The sequence below is a fragment of the Heterodontus francisci genome, chromosome 16 (genome assembly GCF_036365525.1).
Source record: "Heterodontus francisci isolate sHetFra1 chromosome 16, sHetFra1.hap1, whole genome shotgun sequence".
NCBI lineage: Eukaryota > Metazoa > Chordata > Chondrichthyes > Heterodontiformes > Heterodontidae > Heterodontus > Heterodontus francisci.
The window spans coordinates 20,550,344-20,571,709 of NC_090386.1; the positions used below are offsets into that span (position 1 = coordinate 20,550,344).

A 21,366-nucleotide genomic window follows, 5' to 3' on the forward strand; every position below is an offset into this window, starting at 1 on the left:
ATGAAAAGTAATCATTTAAAACCTCACCTATGTCCTCCGGCTCCCCACACAGATTGCCACTTTGGTCCATAATAGGCCCTACTCTTTCCCTGGTTATCCGCTTGCCCTTAATATACTTTAAAAAACCTTGGGATTTTTCCTTTATCTTGCCCGCCAGTGTTTTTTCATGTCCCCTCTTCGCTCTCCTGATTACCTTTTAGTACCCCCCTACACTTTCTATACTCCTGTAGTGCCTCCGCTGTTTTCAGCCCTCTGAATCTGCTATAAGCCTCCTTTTTTTTCCTTATCCAATCCAAAGTGGGGGGCTTTACTTTCATTTTTAGTCATTTTTAGTTATTTTTTCTTCCTTTTTTTTGCATTCCTTTTTACATTTTTTGCATTTATTTCATTTCATCTTAGTTTGTTCAGTTTGCTTACCCACTGTTTTTTTCAGGTTGTTTTTCTTCAGGTTTGCACTTGCTGATGTTCTATATTCAGTATATTCACACCTAATCTGTACTAATGCTTTGTCTTTCAAAACACCATTAACATATTGTTTGCCTTTGCTCCGTGACCTTTTGGTCAGCTATGTGGCCTGGTCCAATCTGCACCTTCTCCTTTGTTATCTCTTGCCCAACCCCCACCTCACTTGTTTATAATCTGTGACTTTTCTAATATTTGTTAGTTCTGAAGAAGGGTCACTGACCCAAAACGTTAACTCTGCTTCTCTTTCCACAGATGCTGCCAGACCTGCTGAGTGAATCCAGCATTTCTTGTTTTTGTTTCAGATTTCCAGCATCCGCAGTATTTTGCTTAAATCTTACAGAGTTATGGTCACTATCCCCGAAATGCTTCCCCACTGACACTTCTACCATTTGTCCAGCTTCATTCCCTAGGATTAGGTCCAGTGCTGCCCCTTCTCTTGTAGGACTTTCTACATACTGGCTCAAAAAGCTCTCCTGAATGCTTTTTAAGAATTCCGCCCCCCTTTAAGCCTTTTGCACTAAGACTATCCCAGTTGATATTGGGGAAGTTGAAATCCCCTACTATTATTATTCTATTATTTTTACACCTCTCTGAGATTTGCCTACATATCTGCTCCTCTATCTCTCCCTGGCTGTTTGGAGGCCTGTAGTACACACCCAGCCAAGTGATTGCCCCCTTTTTGTTTTTAAGTTCTACCCATCTGCCCTCATTTGAAGAACCCTCCTTACGGCAGTAATTGACTCCTTGATCAACAGTGCAATGCTACCTCCTCTTTTACCCCCTCCCCTGTCACGCCTGAAGATTCTATACCCTGGAATATTGAGCTGTCAGTCCTGCCCTTCCCTCAACCAAGTCTCTGTGACAGCAATAATATCATAATCCCATGTGCTAATCAATGTCCTCAATTCATCTGCCTTACTAGTAAGACTCCTTGCATTAAAATAGATGCAATCCCGCCTTGCATTTTTCACTTGTGCCTTAACAGGTCTATATTTGCTCTGCCTTTCAGACTGACTCAGTTTCTCTTCTATATTTGACTATGCATCACCCCCTACTGTACCTCCACTCTGTATCCCATCCCCCTGCCAAATTAAATCCCCCCCAACAGCACTAGCAAACCTCCCAGCAAGGATGTTGGTCCCGTTCCGGTTCAGGTGCAACCAGTCCAACTTGTACAGGTCCCACCTTTGCCAGAAACAGATCCAGTGATCCAGGAAACTAAAGCCCTCCCTCCTGCACCATCTCCTCAGCCACGCAATCATCTGCTCTATCCTCCTATTCCTATACTCACTAGCATGTGGCACCGGGAGTAATCCAGAGATTACAACTTTTGAGGTCCTGCTTTTTAATCTGCTACCTAGCTTCCTAAATTCTTGTTGCAGGACCTCATCTCTCTTTCTACCTATGTCATTGGTACCAATGTGGACCACGACCTCTGACTGTTCACACGCCCCCTTCAGAATGTCCTGCAGCCGCTCCGTGACATCCTTGACCCTAGCACCAGGGAGGCAACATACCATCCTGGAGTCATGTTTGCGACCACTGAAATGCCTATCTGTACCCCTTACAATAGAATCCCCTATCACTATAGCTCTTCCATTCCTTTTCCTCCCCACCTATGCAGCTGAGCCACCCTTGTTGCCACAGACTTGACTCTTGCTGCATTCCCTGAGAAACTATCTCCCGCAACAGTATACAAAGTGGAAAATCTGTTAGAGAGGGAGATGGACCCAGGGGACTCCTACACGACCTGCCTAGTTCTTCTACTCTGCCTGGCGGTCACCCATTCCTTTTCTGCCTGAGCAGTTTTTACTTGCAGTGTGACCACCTCCCTGTACGTACTATCCAGGATGATCTCAGACTCGCTGAGATATTGTACACATGGGTGGCCACAAGAAGGTCCAGAAGGGAGAACAATGAAGACATTCGATGAGTATTGGAAATACTTTACCATAATTGACAACTTATTAGTTTACAACGATTAAATTGTTATTCCTACTTCAATGAGATCTGTTACCTTAGATCAATTACACCAAGGCCATTTGGATAAAACCAAGTGCAGACCAAGGGCATAATCTTCGGTATGGTGGCCTGGGATATCTAAGGATATCGAGACCATGATTAACAACTGTCAGACATGCGTGATACAGAGGCCAGAACAGCGTGAACTACATGACTACCCAATTTCCAACTAGACCTCGGCAAAGGCTAGGCATGGATTTATTCCTGTTTGGTGGGAAATGATATATCATCATTATCAACTAGGTGGATAGATGTCCAACAAATACATTCTGCAACCACTGAGGTAGTTATCAGAATTCTTAGGACATGTTCGCGACACATGGGATTCTTGACGAAATATTATCGGACAGTGGACCACAGTTTGTGAACGAATGTTTTGCGAACATATGAACATACGAACTTGGAGCAGGAGTAGGCCACTCAGCCCCTCAAGCCTGGTCTGCCATTCAAGACGATCATGGCTGATCTGATTGTAATCTCAACTCCACATTCCCACCTACCCCTGATAACCTACCACCCCCTTGCTTCTCAAGAATTTATCTAACTCTACCTTAAAAATATTCAAAGACTCTGCTTCCACCACCTTTTAAGGAAGAGAATTCCAAACACTCACAAGCCTCTGAGAGAAAAAAATTCTCCTCATGGGGCGGCACAGTGGCGCAGTGGTTAGCACTGCAGCCTCACAGCTCCAGGGACCCGGGTTCGATTCCGGGTACTGCCTGTGTGGAGTTTGCAAGTTCTCCCTGTGTCTGCGTGGGTTTCCTCCGGGTGCTCCGGTTTCCTCCCACATGCCAAAGACTTGCAGGTTGTTAGGTAAATTGGCCATTATAAATTGCCCCTAGTATAGGTAGGTGGTAGGGAAATATAGGGACAGGTGGGGATGTGGTAGGAATATGGAATTAGTGTAGGATTAGTATAAATGGGTGGTTGACGGTCGGCACAGACTCGGTGGGCCGAAGGGCCTGTTTCAGTGCTGTATCTCTAAACTAAACTAAACAAATCTCTGTCTTAGATGGGCAACCCTTTATTTTTAAACAGTGACTCCTAGTTCTAGATTCTCCCACAAGGGGAAACATCCTTTCCACATCCACCCTGTCAAGACGCCTCAGGAGCTTCTATGTTTCAATCAAGTCTCTTCTTACTCTTCTAAACTCCAGCAGATACAAGCCGAGCCTGTCCATCATTTCCTCATAAGCCAACCTTCCCATTCCAGGTATTAGTCTGGTAAACCTTCTCTGAACTGCTTCCAAGGCATTTACATCCTTCCTTAAATAAGGAGACCAATACTGTACACAGTACTCCAGATGTGGTCTCACCAATGCCCTGTATAACTGAAGCATAACCTCCCTACTTTTGTATTCAATTCCCCTCACAATAAACAATAATGTTATTAGCTTTCCTGATTACTTGCTGTAGCTGCATATTAACCTTTTGCGATTCATGCACTAGGACACCCAGATCCCTCTGCATCTCAGAGCTCTGCAATCTCTCACCATTTAGTTAATATGCTTCTTTTTTATTCTTCCTGCCAAAATGGGCAATTTCACACTTTCCCTCATTGTATTCCATTTTTCAGATCTTTGCCCACTCACTTAACCTATCCATATCCCTTTGTAACCTCCTTATGTCCTCTTCACAACTTACTTTCCCACCTATCTTTGTGTCATCAGTAAATTTAGCAACCATACCTTCAGTCCTTTCATCCAAGTCATTTATATAAATTGTAAAAAGTTGAGGTCCCAGCACAGATCCCTGCGGCACACCACTTGTGACATCTTGCCAACCAGAAAATGATCCATTTATGCCTACTGTCTGTTTCCTGTTAGCTGGCCAATCCATGCCAATATGTTACCCCTACAACATGAGATTTCATTTTCTGCAATAACCTTTGATATGGCACCTGATCAAATAAAGAAGTTACATTCGCTATTTTCCAATCTAATGGAACCTTTTCGAATCTACGAAATTTTGAAAAATTAAATCCAACACATCAACTATCTAATTGATTAAAACATTAATTAACTAATTAATTAATAAGTAGAGTAACTAAACCGGAAGGAGGAGATTACTGTATTTAGCATTTAATATTTATAGTAGAAATCTAGCACGAGGGACCATATAGTTAATTGTAACATAATTTAGTAAGGATATAATAAGTATTTATTTATTTCAAATTAGTTTATTAATTAGTGCTTGAAATGTCAGTCCGAGGGGTAAAGTGCTTCACCTGTGAGATGTGGGAGGTCCGTGACGCTTCCAGCGTTCCGGACGACTACATCTGCAGGAAGTGTACCCAGTTGCAGCTCCTCACAGACCACATGGATCGGTTGGAGCAGCAATTGAATGCACTTAGGAGCATGCAGGTGGCAGAGAGCATCATAGACAGGAGTTTTAGAGAAGTGGTTACACCCAAGGTGCAGGCAAATAGATGGGTGACTGCTAGAAGGGGCAGTCAGTGCAAGAATCCCCTGTGGCTATCCCCCTCTCTAACAAGTATACTGTTTTGATACTGTTGGGGGGGATGGCCTATCAGGGGAAAACAGCAGCAGCCAGAGCAGTGGCACCACGGCTGGCACTTTTGTTTCAGCAGGGAGGAACAAAGCGCAGAAGAGCAATAGTTATAGGGGACTCTATAGTCAGGGGCACAGATAGGCGCTTCTGTGGACGTGAAAGAGACTCCAGGATGGTATGTTGCCTCCTAGCTTCCTGTCCTTCCTAAATGCCATGTACCCTTCAATATTCAGGTCCCAATCTATGTTATCCTGCAGCTATGTCTCTGTAATGGCTATCAGATCGTATTTATTTCTATTTGCGCTGTCAGTTCATCTGTTTTGTTTTGAATGCTATGTACATTCAGATGCAGAGCCTTTAGTTTTGTCCTTTTATTAGTTTTGTAACCTCTCTAGGCTTATCTGCTGATTTACTCTTAGATGTGGTACTCTCTGTCCCTTCCTGTCATGGTCTGTTTATCATTTCCCATATTAATACCTTTCTCTGTTGCCTTTTCTTTACTCTTTGATTTACCACATCTTCCCAAATTTGATCTCTTGCCCCCTCTATTTAGCTTAAAACCCTCTCTATTTCCCTAGTTATGCGGTTGACTGGAACACACTCCCGGCACGTTTCAGATGTAGACTGTCCCAACGGTACAACCCCCACTTTCCCCAGTATTGGTGCCAGTGCCCCACGAACCACAACCCACTTCTACCACAACAGTCTTTGAGCCACACATTCATTTCTCTAATCTTATTTGCCCTCTGCCAATTTGCACGTGGCTCAGGTAATAATCCAGAAATTATTACCTTTGAGGTTCTGCTTCTTAATTTGGTGCCTAGTTCCTCATACTGACTATGCAGAACCTCTTTCCTTGTCCTGCCTATGTCGTTGATACCCACATGGACCACGACGACTGGAACCTCCCCCTCCCACTGTAAGTTCCTCTCCAGCCCCGAGCAGACCGGTTAGCCGTAAGGACGGACTTTCAGCATCTTACAAGCTCACTGAGGTATCCACAGTCCAATGAAGAGGCAGAACGAGAACCATAAGATCTTTACTCAAGAGAAATGAAGATCTTCCCATCTCGCTCCTAGTTTATTGTTCAACACCACGACTGTGTGAATTATCACCAGCAGAATTACTCATGGGAAGGAAGTTAAGAACACAGCTTCCAGTATTGCCTCAACAATTAATGCCTGGATTGAGGACTCAAGACTACGAGAAATTTAAAGAAAGAGAAAACTCCAACAGAAGGAAACAAATCCAGAATTACAATAGGAGATTTCGAGTGAGAAACTTAACCCAAATTAAGCAATGGTCAAAAAGTTTGGATACGTGACCTGGAACGAGAAGGTACAATAATCCATAAACATGAGGACTATCAACAATTGTATGTTATAAATGAAGGGAACATATGAAGGGATCAGAGTAATATCATTCGCATTCCACAAAAGCTACAGCCAGTAATCCAGATGAAGAGGAACTAACCTAAACCGAATGGAACACTACAACCCGTAGAAACGACAAAACCAAGTCAGCAACCCAGACTGCCTATGAAGACTACTGATCGTCCCAGACAGATTACAGCCAGATCGGGGAGACTTGTCAAATCTCTGATGAGACTGAATCTGTAAAATCGGAGACTTGGGGAAAGAGAGAGTAGTAGAGAAGTCATAAATGTTGGGTAAAGACTTGGGGGGAGATGTAGTATAAGGATGTAAAGGGTTAATACTGAAAACAGTGAGAAGCACCCCTCGCACAGTACAAGCAATGATGTAACAGTCACATGAAATAGGCTTGTGAAGAAGAAGGTATAGCAGCACAAAGGCAGCTAGTTTAGGTGACTTGCAGAGAGTGTATATAGTAACTGTAAATAATAGAGTTATTAGTTAACCTTTGCTGGAGTCTGAGACTTTCTCGAGAATGCCCTACAATGCTACTAATACAAATACAACTAAACCCAACAACTTCCTCCGCTACCTCCATCCAGGCTGCCTTGGTGAGGCGGGAGGGTCTTCTGGCTTCATCTGCAGGGAAGAGGAGCTCCTGCCTTTCCCTGACGGTCTGGAGGAGAACCTGCAGGGAGGCATCACTGAACCGTGGGCAGGACACTGCCTGCTGGCTGCCATGTCATTCACTTTGGCTGTAGGGAAAATAAATGATATGAAGTTAGTGGTAACTTTCACAAAATAAGGGAGGCAAAAACATTTTGATTTAAGTAAAAGCTACAATTTAAGTTAGTCTGAAGGTACTTACATGAAAGGAAGGCTGCTGATTTTTAAGGCTGCAAGCACAGAATGTTTGATGTCTGTAGCGATCATGGTGCTTGGGGCATTGACTGGAGATTCCACCAATGAAAGGTCTCCCCTGCCGCATGATCCCATGTGTTCGCTGTGCCTGTCGCCACATGGCTAATTTACATACAAAATCACGTGGAAAACAGGATTTGCGGCGGTAGTGGAAGTTACAACAACTTCTGGTCCTGCCATCAGGAACACCGTGGCAGTCATAAGATTCCACCCACTGGCTCTGCACACTCTGACTCAGACACACACAGATGTGGAACTCCCTCTCTAACAGCACTGTGGGTATACCTACATCATCTGTGCTGCGGTGCTTCAAAGTGGCTCTCCACCACCTTCTCAAGGGCAATTAGAGATGGGCAACAAATGCTGGTCTCGCCAGTGATGCTCACATCCAGTGAATGAATTAAAAAAAACCACAGCCCCTATACACCTAATATGGATGTACATCCATATACACACAGGAGGGTTATAATGGGCTGGGGTAGTCCTCCTTTCAGTCCACAAACAGATCAGCCATGATCTTATAGAATGGCGGAGCAGGCTCAAGGGGCCGAATGGCCTACTCCTGCTTCTAGTTTATATGTTTGTATGTTCATATGTCCTTTCATTCCTAAATAAGGTCAATTTTATAAATATGAATAGAGTAAGTTGGGCAGATACACTGCTGTAACTATGTGAGCATAAGTGAGATCTGTTCTGAATATTTTTCTGTTCTTTAAAGTTCGGACGGAAGCACTGAAGTTTGTTGCTGAAGAGCTAGAAAATATCTCAATAGCAGATTTATCCGGGAAGGAAGGGCCGTTCCACTATTCCATCAATGGGTAAGAGTCTGACTGGACTTTGCTGTCTTTCTGATCTCTGTTTACTGGTGTCAGTATCACTGAGCTCAATATGTTGATATCTCACAGGGTGAAAATCACTGACCTGGACCTCTCTACTGCTTCCCTCACCTTCTTTCCTGAAGCTGGGCTACAATTCGAAGTGATGAACGCATCGATCAGCGTCACCTTCCAGAGAAACATGCTATACTGGCTGTTGTGAGTCTCTCACTGTGTCCTCCTCTGTATCTCAGACCACTTGAACCACATATTCTTGTGTCACTGAAGATGTTTTGGCTCTTGCCGTTAACTGAAATCACTGGGAGGTGAAGGTTGACACTTTGGTCAATTTAATCACCAGGGAGATATTTGAACTTCACTTTACAACAGTCTCTGTCACTGTGAGCACATGATTCAGTTTGACATTCCTGTACAATACTGATGGAGTGCTGCATTGTTGGACATCCCGTCTTTCAGATGAGATGTTAAACCAAAGCCCTGTCTACAATTAGGTGGAAGTAAAGATGCCACAGCACTATTTTGAAATAGAGAAAGGGAATTTACTCAGTGTCCCAGACAATATCTATCCCTCAACCAATGTCACTAAAACAGATTATCTGTTTAGCCATGTTGCTGTTTGTGGGATTTTTATGTGTGCAAGTGATTTGAATTCCAGGTGCTGTGACTCCTAATGTATAATATTGAGGATTACAATCTGAGTGATCAGTGAAGCTCGTTGGGGGTTGACCAGCATTCAGGGATTGAGCAGGGATCGGGAGGTGAGCTGGGGTCATTGAGGGTGATCAGGGGTTAGAGGGTCACCAGGGGTCAGGGGCTGGGAGGTATGGATTACCAGGGGTTAGGGAGGTCACCAGGGGTCGGGATGTACCAGGTGTCAGGAGGGGGTGACCAGATGTCGTGCAGATGTGTGTGACCAGGGGTTGCTGCTCGATCCTCCGTCACTAAGACATGTTGTCTTTGTCTTTTTCAGTCAGGATGTTGGTCAGATTAATGCCTCGGCTGAAGGAGCCAACATCTGGACTGTGTTAGATCTGTCTAAGAGCCAATCTGGACAGCTGAAGATAAGCAAACTGTCCTGCACAGCATCAATCACAAGAATGCATGCAAAGTTTACTGGAAGCTTCAGGTAAATATCTTTCTTTATTGTGAGCTCTGGAGCACAGACATGGGTGACAATAGCAGCCTTTACTGTGAGAGAAGGGTCACATTATAAAGGATTACACTGAAATTACAACATGGAAACAGAGCACGCAGCCCATCCAGTGTGTGTAGGTGCTTACTGATCATACCAGCAGTTTCCCAAGCCCATGTACCTATCCTGTTCCTATATCCACTTATCCCCCTTCCCTTTAACCACCTCTCGAACCTGTTCTTAAATGTTGATATGGTCTCTGCTTTAACCACTAACATTCCACAGCCTCACAACCCTCTGCATAAAAAAATGTTTCTCTCTCTGTGTCCTGTCCCTTAAATTTAATATTGTGTCCTGTCCCTCATTCCAGACCTCTCATCATTAAATATGCTATCCCATTCTTACATCATTTTAAACATCTGACAAACCACTTCATAATCTCCTCTGTTTCAACAAAAAAAAAATGTTTTGTCTCCCTTTGCAGTTGTTTTTCCTCATACCAAACAGTGACCCAATGAATCTGTACTGTGCCCAATCTATTGCCGCAATATCAATTGTATAGTGCAATAGTCCAAACTACACATAGTGCTCTGACTGTGATTTTACCGAGGATTTTTAAAATAAATTCATCATTACATCTTCACGTTTATGCTCCATATACAGGGGGAATGTAGAAAGTGAGACACACCCACACCAACCAGGGGAATGTAGAAAGTGAGACACACCCGCACCAACCGGGGGAATGTAGAAAGTGAGACACACCCACACCAACTGGGGGAATGTAGAAAGTGAGACACACCCACACCAACCGGGGGAATGTAGAAAGTGAGACACACCCACACCAACCAGGGGGAATGTAGAAAGTGAGACACACCCACACCAACCAGGGGAATGTAGAAAGTGAGACACACCCGCACCAACGGGGGGAATGTAGAAAGTGAGACACACCCACACCAACTGGGGGAATGTAGAAAGTGAGACACACCCACACCAACCGGGGGAATGTAGAAAGTGAGACACACCCACACCAGCCATGGGGAATGTAGAAAGTGAGACACACCCACACCAACCAGGGGGAATGTAGAAAGTGAGACACATCCGCACCAACCAGGGGGAATGTAGAAAGCAAGACACACCCACACCAACTGGCAGAATGTAGAAAGTGAGACACACTCACACCAACCAGGGGGAATGTAGAAAGTGAGACACACCCACACCAACCAGGAGGAAATGTAGAAAGTGAGGAACAGTCACATCAACCAACAACAACTTATATTTATATAGCACATTTAACTTAGTAAAATGTCCCAAAGCACTTCACAGGAGCATTATAAAGCAAAATGTGACACCAAGACAGGAGATGTAAGGACAGATGACCAAAAGCTTGGTCAAAGAGGTAGGTTTTAGGGAATGACTTAAACGAGGAAAGTGAGGTGAAGAGGCAGAGAGGCATAGGGAGGGAATTCCAATGATTGGGACCTTGGCAACTGAAGGCACAGTTGCCAATGGTGGAGCAATTAAAATCAGGGATGCACAAGAGGTCAGAATTAGAGGAGCGCAGATATCTCAGAGGTTTGTGGGGCTGGAGGAGATTATAGAGATAGGGAGGGCCAAGGCCATGGAGAGATTTGAAAACAAGGATGAGAATTTTAAAATCAAGACATTGTTTGACAGTGAGCCACTGTAGGTCAGTGAGCACAGGGGTGATAGAGCAATGAGACTTGGTGCGAGTTAAGACACAGGCAACAGAGTTTTGGATGACCTCAAGTTTACGGAGAGTAGAATGTGGGAGACCAACCCGGACTGTATTGGAATAGTCAAGTCTAGCGATAACGAAGGCATGTATGCGGGTTTCAGCAGCAGATAGGCTGAGATGGGGCGAAGTTGTGCGATGTTACAGAGGTGGAAATAGGCGGTCTTAGTGATGGTGCCAATATGTAGTCGGAAGCTTATTTCAGGGTCAAATCATCTGGGGATTTGTGCCAAAGTTGGGAGAGCTGTCCCACAGACTAGTTGAGCAACAGCCTGACATAATCATACTCATGGAATCATACCTGACAGACGATGTCCCAGACACTGCAATCGCCATTCCTGGGTATGTCCTGTCCCACCGGCAGGACAGACTCAACAGTGGTGGTGGCACAGTGGTATACAGTTGGGAGGGAGTTGCCCTGGGAGTCCTCAACATTGACTCCAGACCTCATGAAGTCTCATGGCATCAGGTCAAACATGGGCAAGGAAACCTCCTGCTGATTACCACCTACCGCCCTCCCTCAGCTGATGAATCAGTATTCCTCCATGTTGAACAGCACTTGGAAGAAGCACTGAGGGTGACAAGGGTGCAGACTGTACTCTGGATGGGGGACTTCAATGTTCAACACCAAAAGTGGCTTGGTAGCACCACTGCTGGCCGAGTCCTAAAAGTCATAGCTGCTAGACTGGGTCTGCGGCAGGTGGTGAGGGAACCAACACGAGGGAAAAACATACTTGACCTTGTCCTCGCCAATCTGCCTGTCGTAGATGCATCTGTCCATGACAGTATTGCTAGGAGTGATCACCTCACAGTCCCTGTGGAGATGATGTCCATCTTCACACTGAGGGTACCCTCCATTGTGTTGTGTGGCACTAGCACCATGCTAAATGAGATAGATTTTGAACAGATCAAGCAACTCAAAACTGGGAATCCATGAGGCGCTGTGGGCCATCAGCAGCAGAATTGTACTCAACCACAAACTGTAACCTCATGGCCTGACATACCCCTCACTCTAGCAGTGCCATCAAGCTGGGGGGCCAACCCTTGTTCAATGAAGAGTGCAGGAGTGCATGCCAGGAGCAGCACCAGGGCATACTGAAAAATGAGGTGTCAACCTGGTGAAGCTACAACACAGGACTACATGCATACCAAACAGCAGAAGCAGCATGCGATAGACAGAGCTAAGTGATCCCACAACCAACAAGTCAGATCTAAGCTCTGCAGTCCTGCCACATCCAGTCATGGATGGTGGTGGATAATTAAACAACTGACAGGTTGAGGAGGCTCCACAAATATCCCCATCCTCACTGATGGGGGAGCCCAGCACATCAGTGCAAGAAGGCTGAAGCAATTGCAACCATCTTCAGCCAGATGTGCTGAGTGGATGATCCATCTCAGCCTCCTCCTGAGGTCCCCAGCATCACAGATGCCAGTGTTCAGCCAATTCGATTCACTCCATGTGATATCAAGAAACAGCTGAAGGCACTGGATACTGCAAAGACGATGGACCCTGACAACATTCTGGCAGTAGTACTGAGGACTTGTGCTCCAGAACTTGTCGCGCCCCTAGCCAAGCTGTTCCAGTACAGCTGCAACACTGGCATCTATCTGACAATGTGAAACATTGCCCAAGTATGTCTTATACACAAAAAGCAGGATCCCGAAATCCAACCTGGCCAATTACCGCCTCATCAGTCTCAATCATCAGCAAAGTGATGGAAGGGTTCATCGACAGTGCTATAAAACGGCACTTGCTCAGCAATAACCTGCTCAGTGACGCTCAGTTTGGGTTCCACCAGGGCTACTCAGCTCCTGACCTCATTACAGCCTTGGTTCAAACATGGACAAAAGAGATGAACTCAAGAGGTGAGGTGAGAGTGACTGCCCTTGACATCAAGGCAGCATTTGACTGAGTATAGCATCAAGGAGCCCCAGCAAAACTGGAGTCAATAGGAATCAGGGGGCAAACCCTCTGCTGGTTGGAGTCATACCTAGCACAAAGGAAGATGGTTGTGGTTGTTGGAGGACAATCATCTCAGTTCCAGTGCATCACTGCAGGAGTTCCTCAGGGTAGTGTCCTAGGCCCAACCATCTTCAACTGATTCATCAATGGCCTTCCCTCCATCATAAGGTCAGAAGTGGGGATGTTCGCTGAAGATTGCGCAATGTTCAGCACCATTCGTGATTCCTCAGATACTGAAGCAGTCGTGTCCAGATGTAGCAAGACCTGGACAATATCCAGGCTTGGCTCATAAGTGGCAAGAAACATTCACACCACACAAGTACCAGGCAATGATCATCTCCAACAAGAGAGAATCTGACCATCTCCCTTGATGTTCAACGGCATTACCATCGCTGAATCCCCCACTATCAACATCCTGGGGGTTGCCATTGACCAGAAACTGAACTGGACCAGCCATATAAATACTGTGGCTACAAGAGCAGGTCAGAGGCTGGGTATTCTGCAGTGACTAACACTACCTGACGCCCCAAAGCCTGTCCACCATCAACAAGGCACAAGTCAGGAGTGTGATGGAATACTCTCCACTTGCCTGGATAGGTGCAGCTCCAATAACATTCAAGAAACTTGACACCATCCAGGACAAAGCAGCCTGCTTGACTGACACCCCATTCACCACCTTCAACATTCATTCCCTCCACCACCAACAGTGGCAGCAGTGTGTACCGTCTACAAGATGCACTGCAACAACTCACCAAGGCTCCTTCAACAGCACCTTTCACACCCACGACCTCTACCACCGAGAAGGACAAGGGCAGTAGGCACATGGGAACAAGTTCCTCTCCGAGCCACACACCATCCTGACTTGGAACGATATCGCCGTTCCTTCAGCATCGCTGGGTCAAAATCCTGGAACTCCCTTCCTAACAGCACTGTGGGTGTACCTACCTCCCATGGACTGTCACTCAATTAGTAATCCAGAGGCCCAGGCTAATGCCGTGAGGACACGGCTTCAAATCCCACCATGGCAGCTGGTGGAATTTGAATTCAATTAATTAATAAAAATCTGGTATTGAAAACTAGTCTCAGTAATGATGCCGTGAAACTGTCATCGATTGTTGTAAAAACTCATCTGGTTCACTAATGTTCTTTAAGGAAGTAAATCTGCCATCCTTACCCAGTCTGGCCTACATGTGACTCCAGACCCACAGCAATGTGGTTGACTCTTAACTGCCCTCTGAATTTGCCTAGCAAGCCAGTTGTCAAAGGCAATTAGGGATGAGCAATAAATGCTGGCCTAGCCAGTGACACCCACATCCCCTGAAAGGATACATAAAAAATGACACCAAGGTTGTGAACAGTCTGGTTTAATCTCAGACTGTTGTCAGGGAGAAGGATGGAGTTGGTAGCTAGTGAATGGAGTTTGGAGCAGGGACTGACAATGATGCCTTCAGTCTTCCCAACGTTTAAATGGATGACATTTCTGCTCATCCAGCAGTGGATGTCAGATAAGCAGTTCGATAATTTAGAAACAGTGGAACAGTGGAGAGAAGTGGTGGTGAGGGAGAGCTGGGTATCATCAGCGTACATGTAAAAACTGATGCTGTGCTTTCAGATGATGTCACCGAGGGGCAGCATGTATATGGGAAATAGAAGGGAGGGCAAGAATAGATCCTTGGGGAACACCAGAGGGAACCATGCAGGAGTAAGAAGAGAAGCCATTGCAAGTGGTATCGGGGGAGATAGAAAGTGAGACCATCCTGAATTCAAACTGGTCAAATTCACAGAAAAAAACAAAATAGGAGTGAGAGTTTACATCTCTTGAACCACCCCAGAAAGTATAAAATGAGCTTTGCACAATAAAATTGTGGGAAGATGAATGGCAGATGAAATTTAGTGCAAACAATGTGGGGAACATCTTTTTTCAGGCAGCTTAGCACTGATGGTTATTTTGGACAAGAAAAGGTTTAGCCCAGGGCCTGATTTCAGTCCCAAATACGATCTTGTTCCTGGTTCATGCCAAGACTCCTGGCTATTCAGCGGAGTTTCTCTGAAAAGTGTGTGATCTCAATTTCACAGAGTAATTTGCTATGTTCTATGCTCCATATGACTGTCTTTTTTTTAACAGGGGCTTTTACGAAATATTCTCAAGTTTGCTAACAGCAAGTTTGCAATTCCTCATAAACCAGCAGGTAATTATCAGCTTCTGCATGTCATCTATTCCCCTGAAGTCAGACGGAAATAAACATCAAAATGGCTAGAGGACAACAGCAACTTATATTATACAGCACCTTTAATGTCATAAAATACCACAAGGTGCTGCACAGCAGCATTATAAAACAAAATATGACATTGTGCCACATAAGCAGATATTAGATCAGATGACCAAAAGCTCGGTCAAAGAGGTAGGTTTTAAGGAGCATCTTAAAGGAGGAAAGCGAGGTTGGAAGGCAGAGAGGTGTACAAAGGGTATTCCAGAGCTTAGAGCCTAGGCAACTGAAGGGTCCACCACCAATGGTGGAGTAATTAAAATCAGGGATACTCAAGAAGCCAGAATTAGAAGAGAGCAGATATCTTGGATGGTATTGGACTGGAGGAGATTACAGAGATAGGGAGGGGTGAGACCACAGAGGGATTTGAAAACAAGGATGAGAATTTTAAAATTGAGGTGTTGCTTGACCAGGAGCCAATGTAAGTCAGTGAGTACATGGGTGATAGGGGAATGGGACTTGGATGATAGGAGGATGGGACTTGGTACGAATAAGGACAAGAGCAGCAGGGTTTTTGATGAGCTCACATTTATGGAGAGTGGAAGATGGGAGGCCGGCCAGGAAAGCTTCAGAACCGTCAAGTCTGAAATTTAAAAAAAGGCCTCAATGAGGGTCTCAGCAGCAGATGAGCTGAGGCAGGAGTAGTGTTGGACGATGTTACAGAGATGGAAGTATGCGGTCTTGGTGATGGAGAGAATATGGGATTGGAAACTCAGCTCAATTTCAAATATGAACCCAGGTCGGGAACAGCCTGGTTCAGACTTGGACAGTGGGCATGGATACAGGCGATAGCTGTTGTGTGCTGTTGTTGTATTTAGTCGCATATCAGTGACATTCTGGAGGACGTCTCAGACTCAGGATAAGGTCAACTATGAACTCTATTATTTACATAATACTATGTACTCACTTCAAGCCTCCTAAGCTAGCATTCTTCATGCTGCTATACCTTCTTCTCCCCAGCCTAACCTCATATGACTATGACCTCATCACTCTTACAGTGGGAGGGGTTCCTCTCACTGTCTTCAGCATTAACCCTTTACATCCTTACATTACATGTCCCACCAAGTCTTTATCCAACATTTTCTCAAACATATATACATACTTGACTTATCTACTACCCTCTCCCCCCCACAGATTTAGTCAGTTAGGAGGTTTGGCAACTCTCCCCAATCTGGTTGTCAATTGATTGGGACGATCAGTAATCTTCCTTGTAAGTCTGGATCGCTGAATTGGTTGATCTTTACTACAGATTGTAGTATTCTGTTTGGTTTTGGTTTGTGCATCTTCATCTGGGTCTTCCAAATGAATGATTGGCTGTTGCTTTTGGGGAATAGGGATGATAGTTCTCCTATTTCTATGTATGTTTCCTTCAGTCATGTGTATCACATACAATTGCTGGCACTCAATCCAACGATATAGTCAGAAAGTTTTTCACATGCCCATGTGATGGCTAGCGTTTCTTTTTCTATTGCTGCACACTGTGTCTCTGTGTCTGACAAAGCTCTAGATGCGTAGAATATGGTCTACGGGAACCATCAGGTTTCTCTTGTAAAAGAACGGCCCCTAAACCAGTTGAGGAGGCGTCTGCTGCTATTGTCGTAGGTAGTGTAGGGTTGTAATGTGCCAAGATGTCCGGTGACATAAGCATCTCTTTAATTCTCCAGAATGCTTGTTCTTGGTGAGAATGCCAACACCACGCTTGTTGTTTCTTGAAGCGTTCTCTCAACTGTTCAGTGGTCTGTGCTAACTAAGGTAGAAACTTTGCTAACATTCCTAGGAATCTTTGGAGCTGCTGAACTGTAGTACGAGGAGGAAATTCTGTAATGGTCCTTGACTTCTGTGGATCTACCATTACACCTTCACTGCTCTCTATGTGTCCCAAGAAACAAATTGAGGTCTTGGAAAATTTGCACTTCTCGTTCTAGTCTTTCTTCTTGAAGTCGCTCTAGAATCGCTCGAACTCTTTGGTCATGTTCCTCTACTGACTACCAATGTATCCTAGGTCATTGATTTCTCCTAGGAAATCTCCTGGTCCTTTATCTTCTGGATATTGATGCACTTGATTCACTGCTCTCTGTGTGAAAGTTTTCTGCTTTGCAGAAGTTTGAATGAAGAAGTTTTGCTCTGGCACATTTTCCCATACTGCCCAGTCTTGTTACAATTGTAACACTCAGCTTTACTTGCTGGACACTGCTCTCGTCTGTGGGTCTTCCTGGCTCCACAACGTTGGCACGGTTTTCCAGTGTCACGCACCTTCTCCTCTGTGTGTGTCTTCTTTTCCACAAAGTGCTTCTCTGACCTTGGCTTCACAAATTGGGCCGTCGCTGAACTTCTTCTCATCCTGGCTTGTCTTACTGAGTAGAAAAGCAGGCTTAGACCTGCATATGATCAAGAAGATGGGCACTATTTTGTTTGCGAACTTCAGCCTGTCTTACAATCTGAATGGACTTTTCGGTCCTCCTTCAACTGCAAATGGTCTGACAAAGATTCATCCGCTGTGCCGACTAATATTCAGTCCCTGATTAGTTCTGTCTTTAATTCGTCATATTCGCATCCATCTGTACAGATCATTAATATAAGAATCTACAGATTCACCTATCTTCTGCGCCCGTTTGCTAAATTTGGCTCTTTCCAGGATTTTAATGCTGTGAAGATGAAAATATTTATCAAAAGCTGGAAGGACATATTCAAATTTATCAGAAGCCTCGTTTATCACTTGCCTCACAATTACATTGTCCACAATCACACCTAATGAATATAAAAGGGTATTTACTTGTTCAACTTTTGACTTTGTATGGAATTGGGAAGCAATCCTAAATCGTGGGAATCTGTTCCTTCATTTGGACCAATTTTGTACTTGATTGGGTCCTTCATGATTGTGGAAACTTTCAGGCATTCAGAATCTAAAATCCATGTTACTTTCTTTGCTTTTTTAAGGCTCTCTAGGGTTTAAAATCTTGCAGGCTTGAATCGAGGTGTTCTTGGTCTTTCTGGGGATTTCCCACGCTTTCCAACCTTTCTCGTGCTTTCTCTCCGTCCTCTGCTGAGATATGGCTGCCAACTCCACCTGACTCCCGAGTTGTCTCATTGCCCAAACTCAGATTCCCTACCCGTGGTTTTAACTTAGTGCACAGTTAACCATTACTGCCCCTTTCAAATCTCTCATCCGATACTGGACCGTCACATGGTGCTGAAACTCAGATCCAATAGATGGGCCTGGATGTACCAATGCAGACCCCACGCTTCTGGGGTGCAGTCAGAGAGGCTGCAGGGCTTTCTCACTAACTGTCCGCGTTGTCTCTGGCTACGGAGCAGCTCTTGAGTTTGTTGCAGTCCCCTGACTAGATCTGCTCTTCTCTTGGTGCTACTTCACGACGTATGGAGAACTTCAAATTTTCCTGGACATTTTAACTGGTGCCCCCATGTTGTGTGCTGTTGTTGTTGTATTTAGTAGCATATCAGGGACATTCTGGAGAAAGTCTCAGACTCAGGATAAGGTCAACTAAGGACTCGATTATTTACAGAATCCTATATACACTCTCATCAAGCCTCCTAAGCTAGCATCGTTCATGCTGTTTTCTCTCCTTCTCTCCAGCCTATCCTCATGTGACTATTAAATCATCACTCTTACAGTGGGAGGGTTTGCTCTCACTGTCTTCAGCCTTCACCCTTTACATTCTTATACTACAATAGCTAGGAGATGGTGCCGAGGACCAAAGTCGCTGGCACTGGCGTTCCCCATATTTAACTGAAGGACATTTTGGTCATCCAGAGGATGCTGCAAACATGTGTGAGAAATCAGAGACAGTGAAGGGGTCAAGAGAGGTCGCAGTGAGGTCAAGGTGGGTGTCACCAGTGAACATGTGGAAAGTGACCTCTTTTTGAGTGATGTCGATGTGAGTGATGGCATCGAGAAGAGGGGCAAGGGTTTACGCTGTGAACATTGAGAGTCATTGAGAGGGGTTTATACTCTGTGTGGGTAGCAGGTCTCAGTGAAAGGACTTTATACTGTGTGTAAATATTGAGTGTCAGTGAGAGGGGTTTATGCTGTGTCAGTATTGAGTGTCAGTGAGAGGGGTTTATACTGTGTCAGTATTGAGTGTCAGTGAGAGGGGTTTATACTGTGTAAGTATTGAGTGTCAGTGAGAAGGGTTTACACGATGTAAGTATTGAGTGACAGTGAGAGGGGTTTATACTGTGTAAGTATTGAGTGTCAGTGAGAAGGGTTTATACTGTGTCAGTATTGAGTGTCAGTGAGAGGGGTTTATACTGTGTAAGTATTGAGTGTCAGTGAGAGGGGTTTATACTGTGTAAGTATTGAGTGTCAGTGAGAGGGGTTTATACTGTGTCAGTATTGAGTGTCAGTGAGAGGGGTTTATACTGTGTAAGTATTGAGTGTCAGTGAGAAGGGTTTAAACTATGTAAGTATTGAGTGTCAGTGAGAAGGGGTTTTTACTGTGTAAGTATTGAGTGTCAGTGAGAGGGGTTTATACTGTGTAAGTATTGAGTGTCAGTGAGAAGGGTTTAAACTATGTAAGTATTGAGTGTCAGTGAGAGGGGTTTATACTGTGTAAGTATTGAGTGTCAGTGAGAGGGGTTTATACTGTGTAAGTATTGAGTGTCAGTGAGAAGGGTTTAAACTATGTAAGTATTGAGTGTCAGTGAGAGGGGTTTATACTGTGTCAGTGTTGAGTGTCAGTGAGAGGGGTTTATACTGTGTCAGTATTGAGTGTCAGTGAGAGGGGTTTATACTGTGTCAGTGTTGAGTGTCAGTGAGAGGGGTTTATACTGTGTCAGTATTGAGTGTCAGTGAGAGGGGTTTATACTGTGTAAGTATTGAGTGTCAGTGAGAGGGGTTTATACTGTGTAAGTATTGAGTGTCAGTGAGAGGGGTTTATACTGTGTCAGTATTGAGTGTCAGTGAGAGGGGTTTATACTGTGTCAGTATTGAGTGTCAGTGAGAGGTGTTTATACTGTGTCAGTATTGAGTGTCAGTGAGAGGGGTTTGTACTGTGTCAGTATTGAGTGTCAGTGAGAGGGGTTTATACTGTGTGTAAATATTGAGTGTCAGTGAGAGGGGTTTATACTGTGTCAGTATTGAGTGTCAGTGAGAGGGGTTTATACTGTGTAAGTATTGAGTGTCAGTGAGAGGGGTTTATACTGTGTAAGTATTGAGTGTCAGTGAGAGGGGTTTATACTGTGTAAATATTGAGTGTCAATGAGAGGGGTTTATACTGTGTCAGTATTGAGTGTCAGTGAGAGGGGTTTATACTGTGTAAATATAGAGTGTCAGTGAGAGGGGTTTATACTGTGTAAGTATTGAGTGTCAGTGAGAGGGGTTTATACTGTGTAAATATAGAGTGTCAGTGAGAGGGGTTTATACTGTGTGTAAATATTGAGTGTCAGTGAGAGGGGTTTATACTGTGTCAGTATTGAGTGTCAGTGAGAGGGGTTTATACTGTGTCAGTATTGAGTGTCAGTGAGAGGGGTTTACACTATGTAAGTATTGAGTGTCAGTGAGAGGGGTTTATACTGTGTCAGTATTGAGTGTCAGTGAGAGGGGTTTATACTGTGTCAGTATTGAGTGTCAGTGAGAGGGGTTTATACTGTGTAAGTATTGAGTGTCAGTGAGAAGGGTTTACACTATGTAAGTATTGAGTGTCAGTGAGAGGGGTTTATACTGTGTAAGTATTGAGTGTCAGTGAGAGGGGTTTATACTGTGTAAGTATTGAGTGTCAGTGAGAAGGGTTTACACTATGTAAGTATTGAGTGTCAGTGAGAGGGGTTTATACTGTGTCAGTATTGAGTGTCAGTGAGAGGGGTTTATACTGTGTAAGTATTGAGTGTCAGTGAGAGGGGTTTATACTGTGTCAGTATTGAGTGTCAGTGAGAGGGGTTTATACTGTGTAAGTATTGAGTGTCAGTGAGAGGGGTTTATACTGTGTAAGTATTGAGTGTCAGTGAGAGGGGTTTATACTGTGTAAGTATTTAGTGTCAGTGAGAGTGGTTTATACTGTGTAAGTATTGAGTGTCAGTGAGAGTGGTTTATACTGTGTAAGTATTGAGTGTCAGTGAGAGGGGTTTATACTGTGTAAGTATTGAGTGTCAGTGAGAGTGGTTTAT

General features: G+C 44.4%; 1 protein-coding gene across 3 annotated transcripts in view; it reads left to right on the forward strand.

Moving 5' to 3' along the window:
• Positions 1-21,366, forward strand: part of pltp (phospholipid transfer protein) — a 698,920-nt gene that overhangs the window by 234,362 nt on the left and 443,192 nt on the right. For all 3 annotated transcript variants that reach the window (XM_068048032.1, XM_068048031.1, XM_068048033.1), the window contains exons 3-6: positions 8,011-8,110; positions 8,198-8,326; positions 9,099-9,254; positions 15,102-15,165. In XM_068048032.1, the coding sequence (XP_067904133.1) occupies positions 8,011-8,110; positions 8,198-8,326; positions 9,099-9,254; positions 15,102-15,165 (449 nt within the window). The remainder of the gene's footprint in view (positions 1-8,010; positions 8,111-8,197; positions 8,327-9,098; positions 9,255-15,101; positions 15,166-21,366) is intronic.